Source organism: Somniosus microcephalus, chromosome 2, assembly GCF_052327205.1.
Source record: "Somniosus microcephalus isolate GS21.2 chromosome 2, FLI_Smic_1.0, whole genome shotgun sequence".
Classification (NCBI taxonomy): domain Eukaryota; kingdom Metazoa; phylum Chordata; class Chondrichthyes; order Squaliformes; family Somniosidae; genus Somniosus; species Somniosus microcephalus.
In genome coordinates this window covers 389,899,361-389,911,507 of record NC_140988.1, presented here as the reverse complement: position 1 = coordinate 389,911,507, position 12,147 = coordinate 389,899,361, and the positions used below count along the sequence as shown (strand labels likewise).

Sequence of the window (12,147 nt, the reverse complement as noted above, 5' to 3'; positions counted from 1 at the left end):
CTCCCCCCGCCCCCCCCCCCCCCCCCCAAGAGCCCCCTGTTTGTCCAGTGTTGGGATATTCTTAGAGTCCTCTACAGTAAAGACTGATACAAAATAATTGTTCAGCGTTTTTGCCATCTCCATGTTTCCCACCATTAATTTCCCGGTCTCATCCTCTAAGGGACCAACATTTACTTTAGCCACCCTTTTTCTTTTTATATAACTATAGAAACTTTTGCTATCTGTTTTTATATTTTTTGCTAATTTATTTTCATAATCTATCTTCCCTTTCTTAATCAGTCTTTTAATTATTTTTTGCTGTCTTTTGAAGACTTCCCAATCTTCTATCCTCCCATTAGATTTGGCTACCTTATATGCCCTTGTTTTTAGTTGGATACTATCCTTAATTACTTTAATTAGCCACGGATGGCTATCTTTACTTTTACACTCTTTTCTCCTCGGTGGAATATATTTTTTTTGGAAGTTGTAAAATAACTCCTTAAATGTACACCACTGATCATGTATCATCTTACCCTTTAATCTATTTTCCCAGTCCACTCTAATCAATTCCGCTCTCCTACCTTCATAGTCTCCTTTATTCAAGCTTAGCACGCTTGTTTGAGATCCAACCTTCTCACCCTCTAATTGAATATGGAATTCAACCATGTTATGGTCACTCATTCCAAGGGGATCCTTTACTAGGACATTTTTAATTAATCCTGTCATGTTACACAGGACCAGATCTAAGGTTGCTTGCCCCCTGGTCGGTTCAGTTACATACTGCTCAAGAAACCCATCCCTAATACACTCAATGAACTCATCCTCAAGGCTGCCCTGCCCAATTTGATTTGTCCAGTTAATATGATAGTTAAAATCCCCCATAATTATAGCTGTTCCCTTATTACAAGCCTCAACTATTTCCTGATTAATACTCCGTCCAACAGAGTTGCAACTGTTCAGAGGCCTATAGAGTACGCCCACTAGTGTTTTCTTCCCCTTATTATTCCGTATCTCCACCCAAACTGTTTCACTATCCTGATCCTTTGACCCAATATCATTTCTCTATATTACAGTGATTCCTTCCTTTATTAACATAGCCACCCCACCTCCCCTTCCTTCCTGCCTGTCCTTCCTGATTGTTAAATAACCTGGTATTTTTAATTCCCAGTCATGGCCACCCTGCAGCCATGTTTCTGTAATGGCCAGAAGATCATACCCATATGTAGTTATTTGTGCCGTTAACTCATCCATTTTGTTACGAATGCTACGTGCATTCAGATAAAGAACTTTCAAAATGTTTTGTGACACTTAGTTCCTGCTTTTTCCCCTTTTACTACTTTACCTTTTACTCCATACCTTCTGTCCCTTCCTGACACGCTCTGTTTTTTAATTCCCCCACTGCTACCTAAGTCTATGACCTTCTCCGTAGTCATTTTTATTATTTGCTCTCTAGAAACCTCCCCCCGACTAATTAGTTTACAGCCCTAGTTATATGATTCGCCAGGATTCTAGTCCCAGCATTGGACAAGTGAAGTCCGTCCCAGCGGAACTGCTCCCTCTTGTCCCAGTACTGGTGCCAGTGTCCCAAGAAGCAAAACCCATTTTTCCCACACCAGTTTTGGAGCCACGCATTTAACTCTCTCTAATTTTATTTATCCTAGCCAAATTCGCTCGTGGCTCAGGATTATTACCCTTGAGGTTCTGTTTTTTAATTTGACCCCTAGCTGTTCATACTCCTTTAACAGAACCTTCTTCCTTGTCCTATCTACGTCGTTTCTACCAACATGTACCATGACAACTGGATCCTCCCCCTCCAAGTTTCTTTCCAGCCCAGAAGAGATGTCCTTAACCCTGGCACCGGGCAGACAACACAGCCTTCGGGACTCCCGCTCTCGACTGCAGAGAACCCTATCTATCCCCCTAATGATACTATCCCCTACCACTACAACAGTTCTTTTTACTCCCCCCACTTGAATGGCCCCCTGTTCCACGGTGCTGTGGCCAGGTTGCTCATCCTCCCTGCAGTCCCCGCTGCCGCCCTCACAGGGAGAAAGAATCTTGAAACTGTTTGGCAAGGGCTGCGTCTCCTTCAACACTGCCTCCTGGATCCCTGTACCTGCCTCACTCATAGTCACACCGTCCTGTCCCTGACCACGGGCTACATCTGAATTAATTAATTTCATAGGTGTTACTACCCCCTGAAACATAGAGTCCAGGAACTTCTCCCCCTCCCTGATGTGTCACAGTGTCTGGAGCTCGGTCTCAAGCACCTCAATAGAGTTCCTCCAGCAGCAGACACTTGCCGCAGATGTAATCACCGTGAGCCTCAATGGGGTCCACCGGCTCCCACATCTCGCAACAATAACACATCACCTGCTCCATTCTATATAATTAATTAAATTTCTTATTATTAGTTATGAAGACCCTGCCCGGATATCGATGATAATATCACACCACTATTCAATAGGACTTACCAACTTAAAGGCATAAAAGAGAAGGAAGAAAACCAACCAACCAGCTAATCACCAACCTCCTCCTTGAATACTGTCTGTGGGGCCTGTTTGGTTGACTCGTCTCGCTGCTCCGCTTCCGCAGTGCTGTCTAAGCCTGGGAGTGGGGAACAAAACTGAGCAAAAACACCCCCTCACCTCCCACTTGCTCGAACTCTCCCACTTACCAAACCCTCGCTTGCACTCAATGCCACAGCACTCTGTGCAGTAGCACAAGTCCCGCCCCTTTTATACCCAGATTCTACTTCCGGTTTAAACTCCCCAGCAGTTTAATATACACTTAAAAAATTAAACTCACTCAAATAATTAACTTTTTAACACACTAAAATTCACAAAATACACTTAAATGACTTTTCTCCCACTTTCCAAACTCTCGCTTGCACTCAATGCCACAGCACTCTGCAGTGGTCCCAGCGCTGATCCTTGTGGAACACCACTTCCCACCTTCTGCCACTGTGAATAGCTCCCCTTTACTCCCACTCTTATTTCTTTTGTTTTTATATTCCATTTGCCATGTTCTTGCCCAATCACTTAACCTGTCTATATCTGCTTGAAGCCGCTTTGAAGCTTCCTTGAATCCTCTTTGCAACTTATATTCCCACCTAGCTTTGCATCATCAGCAAACTTGGATATAATACATTTGGTCCCCTTATCCAAATCATTGGTGTAGATTGTGAAGAGCTGAGGCCCAAGCACGAACCCTTGGGGTACCCCACTAGTTGTAGCCTGGTTGTGGTGGTTGAAGGTCAATCATCACAGCCCCAGGACATCACTGCTGGAGTTCCTCAGGGCAGTGTCCTAGACCCAACCATCTTCAGCTGCTTCATCAATGACCTTCCCTCCAACATAAGGTCAGAAATGTGGATGTTCACTGATGTCTGCACAGCGTTCAGCGCCATTCACAACTCCTCAGATAATGAAGCACTCCATGCCCGCATGCAACAAGGCCTGGACGACGTTCAGGCTTGGGCTGCTAAGTGGCAGGTAACATTCGCGCCACAGAAATGCCAGGCAATGACTATCTCCAACAAGCGAGAGTCTAACCACCTCCCCTTGACATTGAACGGCATTACTATCACTGAATCCCCCACTATCAACATCCTGGGGGTCACCATTGACCAGAAACTTAACTGGACCAGCCACATAAATACTGTGGCAACAAGAGCCGGTCAGAGGCTGGGTATTCTGCGGCGAGTGTCTCACCTGCTGACTCCCCAAAGCCTTTCCACCATCTACAAGGCTCAAGTAAGGAGTGTGATGGAATACCCTCCAACAACTCAAGAAGCTCGACACCATCCAGGAGAAAGCTGCCTGCTTGATTGGCACCCCATCCACCACCTTAAACAGTCACTCCCTCCACCACTGGCGCACCATGGCTGCAGTGTGTACCATCTACAAGATGCACTGCAGCAACTCGCCAAGGCTTCTTCGGCAGCACCTCCCAAACCCACGACCTCTCCCACCTAGAAGGACAAGGGCAGCAGGCGCATGGGAACACCACCACCTCCAAGTCACTCACCATCCTGACTTAGAAGTATGATTTGGACAGGTTGGGTGATTGGGCAGAAGCATGGCAGATGCAATATAACGTGGATAAATGCGAGGTTATCCACTTTGGTGTCAAAAACAGGAAGGCAGATTATTATCTGAATGGCAATAAATTGGGAGAAGGGGAAGTGCAACAAGACCTGGGTGTCTTTGTGCACCAGTCACTGAAGGTAAGCATGCAGGTGCAGCAGACGGTTAAGAAGGCTAATGGTATGTTGGCCTTCATAGCGAGAGGGTTTGAGCACAGGAACAAGGATGTCTTGCTGCAGTTGTGCAGGGCCTTGGTGAGACCACATCTTGAGTATTGTGTGCAGTTTTGGTCGCCTTATCTGAGGAAGGATGTTCTTGCCATGGAAGGAGTGCAGCGAAGATTCACCAGGCTGATACCTGGGATGGCAAGAATGACGTATGAGGAGAGATTGGGTCGATTAGGTTATATTCGCTGGAGTTTAGAAGAATGAGAGGGGATCTCATTGAAACTTATAAAATTCTAACAGGACTAGACAGACTAGATGCGGGAAGGATGTTCCTGATGGCGGGGAGTCCAGAACCAAGGGTCACAGTCTAAAGATAAGAGGTAAGCCATTTAGGACAGAGATGAGGAGGAATTTCTTCACCCAGAGAGTGGTGAACCTGTGGAATTCTCTACCACAGAAGGCAGTTGAGGCTAATTCATTAAATATATTCAAGAAGGAGTTGGATATATTTCTTAAGGCTAAAGGGATCAAGGATATGGAGAAAGCCTGGACAGGGTACTGAATTTGGATGATCAGCCATGATCTCATTAAATGGCGGAGCAGGCTCGAGGGGCCGAATGGCCTACTCCTGCTCCTATCTTCTATGTTTCTATCCATGCCTTTGTTACCTCGAGACTTGACAATTCCAATGCACTCCTGGCCGGCGTCCCACATTCTACCCTATGTAAACTTGAGCTCATCCAAAACTCGGCTGCCCCGTGTCCTAACTCGCACCCAGTCCCGTTCACCCATCACCCCCTGTGCTCACTGCCCCGTGTCCTAACTCGCACCCAGTCCCGTTCACCCATCACCCCCTGTGCTCACTGCCCCGTGTCCTAACTCGCACCCAGTCCCGTTCACCCATCACCCCCTGTGCTCACTGCCCCGTGTCCTAACTCGCACCCAGTCCCGTTCACCCATCACCCACTGTGCTCACTGCCCCGTGTCCTAACTCGCACCGAGTCCCGTTCACCCATCACCCCCTGTGCTCGCTGCCCCGTGTCCTAACTCACACCCAGTCCCGTTCACCCATCACCCCTGTGCTCACTGCCCCGTGTCCTAACTCACACCCAGTCCCGTTCACCCATCACCCGCTGTGCTCACTGCCCCGTGTCCTAACTGACACCCAGTCCCGTTCACCCATCACCCCCTGTGCTCACTGCCCCGTGTCCTAACTCGCACCCAGTCCCGTTCACCCATCACCCCCTGTGCTCACTGCCCCGTGTCCTAACTCGCACCCAGTCCCGTTCACCCATCACCCACTGTGCTCACTGCCCCGTGTCCTAACTCGCACCGAGTCCCGTTCACCCATCACCCCCTGTGCTCGCTGCCCCGTGTCCTAACTCACACCCAGTCCCGTTCACCCATCACCTGCTGTGCTCACTGCCCCGTGTCCTAACTCACACCCAGTCCCGTTCACCCATCACCCCCTGTGCTCACTGCCCCGTGTCCTAACTCGCACCAAGTCCCGTTCGGCCATCACCCCCTGTGCTCACTGCCCCGTGTCCTAACTCGCACCAAGTCCCGTTCGGCCATCTCCCCTGTGCTCGCTGCCCCGTGTCCTAACTCGCACCAAGTCCCGTTCGGCCATCTCCCCTGTGCTCACTGCCCCGTGTCCTAACTCGCACCAAGTCCCGTTCGGCCATCTCCCCTGTGCTCACTGCCCCGTGTCCTAACTCGCACCAAGTCCCGTTCGGCCATCTCCCCTGTGCTCACTGCCCCGTGTCCTAACTCGCACCAAGTCCCGTTCGGCCATCTCCCCTGTGCTCACTGCCCCGTGTCCTAACTCGCACCTAGTCCCGTTCGGCCATCTCCCCTGTGCTCGCTGACCTACATTGGCTCCCGGTTAAGCAGCGCCTCAATGTCAAAATTCTCATCCTTGTTTTAAAATCCCTCCATGGTCTTGCCCCTCCCTATCTCTCTAATCTCCGTCAGCCCCACAACCCCCCCGTGATATCGACACTCCTCTAATTCTGCCCTCTTGAGCATCCCTGATTATAATCGCCCCACCATCGGTGGCCGTGCCTTCAGCTGCCTGGGCCTTGAGCTCTGGAATTCCCTCCCTAAACCTCTCCACCTCGCTCCCTCTCTCTCCTTCGAGATCCCCATCCACATCAATGGGGCTGTGGTGGAAAGGGTGGACAGCTTTAAGTTCCTCGGAGTCCACATCACGGAAGACCTCTCCTGGTCCCTCAACACCTCCTCTCTGGTGAAGAAGGCCCAGCAGCGCCTATATTTCCTAAGGAGGCTGAAGGGATGTAACCTGTCACCCCTGATCCTCTCTAACTTTTACCGCTTCACTATAGAGAGCATCCTGACAAACTGTATCACAGTATGGTATGGCAGCTGTAGCTACTATGACCGGAAAGCCCTGCAGCGGGTAGTCAAAACTGCCCAACACATTACCGGCACCCGGCTACCGACCATAGAGCACATATACCAGAAACGCTGTTTACGGAGGTCACGGTCCATCATCAAAGACCCTACCCACCCCAGCCACAGTCTGTTCGCCCTCCTGCCATCTGGGAGACGCTACAGATGCATTCGCACCCGTACGACCAGATTTAGGAACAGCTTCTTTCCCAGGGCTGTCATCCTACTGAACTCCACAAATAAACTCTAAAGCCTGCACATCTGCCAATGCACTTTATTATGGTTATGTTTATGTTAATGTATTACAAGCCAAATGTATGTTGAATGTTTAAATGTCTTAATCTAAATGTACACTCTCGGGAGCCGCAAGCCTACATTTCGTTGTACTGCACTGGTGCACTAACAATGACAATAAAGTTGATTTGATTTGATGTTCCTTAAAACCTACCTCTTTCATCTGCCCTAATTTCTTATGTGGCTCGTGTCAATTTTTTGTCTTATAATACTCCTCTGAAGTGCCTTGGGATGTTTTACTACGTTAAAGGCGCTATAGAAGTACAAGTTGTTGTTGTTCGGCACCTGCTGGAGTATTGTGTCCAATTCTGGGCATCACACTTTAGGAAGGGTGTGAAGGCCTTGGAGAGGGTGCGGAGGGGATTTATTGGACTGGTTCCATGGATGAGGGACTTTAATTATGTTAAAAGGTTGGAGGAGCTGGGCTTGTTCTCCTTGGAGCAGAGAAGGTTAAGGGGTGATATAATCGAGGTGTTCAAAGTCATGAAGGGTAAATAAGGAGAAACTCTTCCCAGTGGCAGATGGGTCGATAACCAGAGGACCCAGATTTAAGGTGATTGGCAAAGGAACCAGAGGTAACTCGAGAAAAAAACTGTTTACACAGCGAGCTATGATCTGGAATGCGCTGCCTGAAAGGGCGGTGGAAGCAGATTGGATAAAAACTTGAAGGGAAAATATTTACAAGGCTGTGGGGAAAGAGCGGGTGAGTGGGACTAATTGGAGAGCTCTGCCATAGAGCCAGCACAGGCACAATGGGCCGAATGGCCTCCTCCTATGCTGTATCATTCTGTGATAATGTGGAGGTTGGACGTGACTAACGTGGAGGTGAGACATCGACAGGAACACCTCTGTCGTGGGTTGGGGAGGGGTGTGTGCCTGAGTGGCTTTTTCTCCTTCAATAATTGCTCTCCTCTGACAGCCGGCCCGGACCTCGAACTCGGCGGCTTCGAGTGGTGCGACCGGGTCATCTGCCACTCCATCACCGTCGGCCGGCGAGATGAGCAGCAGCGAGCCCAGTACCCCAGCACAGACTCCGCTCACTGCACCCATCATCTCCACACCAGCAGCTGGGCTGGCATCACCTCTGGCCCCTCCTCTGCTGTCTCCAAAGGTGAGTATGGATTCATCAGATGAATTGTTGGCACTGGTGCAGAATTCTAAAGAAAGAATTACATTTCTATAGCGCCTTTCAAGACCACCGGACGCCCCAAAGCGCTTTACAGCCAATGAAGTCCTTTTTGAAGTGTAGTCACTGATGTAATGCAGGAAACACGGCAGCCAATTTGCGCACAGCAAGCTCCCACAAACAGCAATGTGATAATGACCGGACAATCTGTTTTTGTTGATTGAGGGATAAATATTGGCCAGGACACCGGGGATAACTCCCCTGCTCTTCTTCGAAATAGTGCCGCGGGATCTTTTACACCAACCTGAGAGCAGACGGGGCCTCGGTTTAACGTCTCATCACGGTTGACACTATGTTAGATCTGTCAACCTCTGCGATGGGTAGCACTACTGACCATGAACCCGTCACATGGAAACATAGAAAAATAGGAGCAGGAGTCGGCCATTCGGCCCTTCGAGCCTGCTCCGCCATTCAATATGATCATGGCTGATCCTCTATCTCAATACCATATTCCTGCTCTCTCCCCATACCCCTTGATGCCTTTTGTGTCTAGAAATCTATCTCCTTCTTAAATATAGTCAGTGACTTGGCCTCCACAGCCTTCTGTGGTAGAGAATTCCACAGGTTCACCACCCTCTGAGCGAAGACATTTCCCCTCATCTCAGTCCTAAATGTCCTACCCCATATCCTGAGACTGTGACCTCTCATTCTAGACCCCCCCAGCCAGGGGAAACATCCTCCCTGCACCCAGTCTGTCTAGCCCTGTCAGAATTTTATACGATTCAATGACATCCCCTCTCATTCTTCTAAACTCTAGTGAATTCAGGCCTAGTCGACGCAATCTGTCCTCATACGACAGTCCTGCCATCCCAGGAATCAGTACTCCAGGTGTGGCCTCACCAAGGCCCTGTATAACTTGCTCCTGTACTCAAATCCTCTTGCAATGAAGGCCAACATACCATTTGCCTTCCTAACTGCTTGCTGCACCTGCATGTTTGCTTTCAGTGACTGGTGTACAAGGACACCCAGGTCCCTTTGTACATCAGCATTTCCCAATCTATCACCATTTAAATAATACTCTGCCTTTCTGTTTTTCCTACTGAAGTGGATAACTTCACATTTATCCACGTTATACTGCATCTGCCATGTATTTGCCCACTCACTCAACTTGTCTAAATTACCTTGAAGCCTCTTTGCATCCTCCTCACAACTCACAATCCCACCTAGTTTTGTGTCATCAGCAAACTTGGAAATATTACATTTGGTTCCCTCATCCAAATCATTGATATATATAGTGAATAGCTGGGGCCCAAGCACTGATCCCTGCGGTACCCCACTAGTCACCGCCTGCCACCCCGAAAAAGACCCATTTATTCCTACTCTCTGTTTCCTGTCTGTTAACCAATTTTTAATCCATGCCAGTATATTACCCCCAATCCCATGTGCTTTAATTTTGCACACTAACCTCTTATGTGGGACTTTATCAAAGGCCTTCGGAAAATCCAAATACACCACATCCCCTGGTTCTCCCTTATCTATTCTACCAGTTACATCCTCAAAAAACTCCAGTAGGTTTGTCAAACACGATTTCCCTTTCATAAATCCATGTTGACTTTGTCTAATCCCGTTGATATTTTCTAAGTGTCCTGTTATCACATCCTTTTATAATAGACTCTAGCATTTTCCCTACTACTGATGTTAGGCTAACCGGTCTGTAGTTCCCTGTTTTCTCTCTCCCTTTTTTTAAACAGTGGGGTTACATTTGTCACCCTCCAATCTGCAGGAACTGTTCCAAAATTCTATAGATTATGGAAGATGACAACCAATGCATCCACTATTTCCATGGCTACCTCTTTTAGTACTCTGGGATGCAGATTATCAGGCCCTGGGGATTTATCGGCTTTCAGTCCCATTAATTTCTCCAGCACTTTTTTTACTAATACTAATTTCCTTTAATTCCTCCTTCTCACTAGACCCTTGGTTCACTAGCATTTCAGGGAAGTTATTTGTATCCTCTTCCGTGAAGACAGAACCAAAGTATTTGTTTAATTGCTCTGCCATTTCCTTGTTCCCCATTATAAATTCTACCGTTTCTGACTGTAAGGGACCTATATTTGTCTTCACTAATCTTTTTCTTTTTACATACTTGTAGAAGCTTTTACAGTTTGCTTTTATGTTTCTTGCAAGTTTACTCTCATACTCTATTTTTCCCCTCTTAATCAATCTCTTGGTCCTTTTTTGCTGAACTCTAAACTGCTCCCAATCCTCAGGTTTGCTACTTTTTCTGACAATTTTATATGACTCCTCTTTGGATTTAATACTACCCTTAATTTCTTTTGTTAGCCATGGTTGGACCGCTTTTCCTTCTGTGTTTTTGCGCCAGAAAGGAATGAATAACTGTTGCAATTCATGCATTAATTCCTTAAATGTTAGCCATTGCCTATCCACCGTCATGCCTTTTAATGAAGCTCCCCAATCTATCATAGCCAACTCACTCCTCATACCTTCGTAGTTTCCTTTGTTTAGATTTAGGGCCTTAGTTTCGAATTGGACTTCTTCACTTTCCATCTTAATGAAGAATTCTATCATGTTCTGGTCACGCTTCCCTAAACGACCCGCACAACAAGATGATTAATTAACCCCTTCTCATTGCACAATACCCAATCTAGGATAGCCTGTTCCCTAGTTGGCTCCTCAATGTACTGGTCTAAAAATCCATCTCGTACACACTCCAGGAATTCATCCTCCACAGTATTATTGCTAATTTGGTTTGGCCAGTCTATATGTAGATTAAAGTCACCCATGATTACTGCAGTACCCTTGTTACATGCGCCTCTAATTTCCTGTTTGATGCCATCCCCTACATTACCACTACTGTTTGGAGGCCTATACACAACTCCCACCAATGTTTTCTGCCCCTTGGTGCTTCTTAGCTCCACCCAGACTTATTCTACATCTTGATTTCCTGAGCCAATATCCTTTCTCACTATTGCTCTGATTTCATTCTTTACTAACCACGCCACCCCACCTCCTTTTCCTTTTTGCCTGCCCTTCCTAAATATCAAATATCCTTGGATATTCAGCCCTCGGCCTTGGTCACCCTGCAGCCATGTCTCCGTAATCACAATTATATCGTATCCGTTTACATCTATTTGCGCTGTTACTTTGTCTACCTTATTACGAATGTTTCGTGCATTCAGATACAGTGCCTTTAGATTTGTCTTTTTAACATTTTTAGACATCTTAACATTTTTTTGTACTATGGCCCTATTTGCCTTATTACCATTTTTTTTTACCCGGACCCTATTTGTTAGTGCACTCTTTGTTTGTACGCTCTGTCCCTTCCTGACACAATCTGGTTATCCTTACCCCAATCACTTTCCTGCACTGCTTCCTTGTCTTTTCTCTTTAGCATTCTAGATTTCTCTCCACCGGGACCCTCCCGCCCCTTATTTAGTTTAAAGCCCTAGCTACCTCCCTAGTTACTCGATTCGCTAGAACTCTGGTCCCAGCATGGTTCAGGTGTAGTCCGTCCCAACGGAACAGCGCTCTCTTTCCCCAGTACTGGTGCCAGTGCCCCACGAATCGAAACCCACTTCTCCCACACCAATCTTTGAGCCACGCATTCATCACCCTGATCCTATTGACCCAATGCCAATTTGCTCGTGGCTCCAGTAATCAGAGATTATGACCTTTGTGGTTCTGCTTTTTAATTTAGCCCCTAGCTGCTCAAACTCTCTCAGCAGAACCTCTTTCTTTGTCCTACCTATGTCGTTGGTACCTACGTGGACCACGACAACTGGATCCTCTCCCTCCCACTCCAAGTTCTTCTCCAGCCCGGAGGAGATGTCCTTTACCCTGGCACCGGGTAGGCAACATAGCCTTCGGGACTTATGCTTCTGGCTGCAGAGAACAGTGTCTATCCCCCCAACTATACTGTCACCTACTACAACCACCTTCCTTTTCACTCCCCCCACTTGAACGGCTTCCTGTACCACGGTGCCATGGTCAGTTTGCTCATCCTCCCCGCAGTCCCCACACTTGTCCAGTAGATTTGAGGTTCTTGCAACCCTCGTGGACA

General features: G+C 47.6%; 1 protein-coding gene across 1 annotated transcript in view; it reads left to right on the top strand.

Annotated features, from left to right (window-relative positions):
• The window catches only part of LOC147123867 (dynactin subunit 1-like), a 121,690-nt gene that overhangs the window by 47,347 nt on the left and 62,196 nt on the right, over positions 1 to 12,147 (top strand). The window contains 1 exon segment of the mRNA XM_085967570.1: positions 7,860 to 8,051. Coding sequence (XP_085823696.1) covers positions 7,860 to 8,051 — 192 coding nt within the window.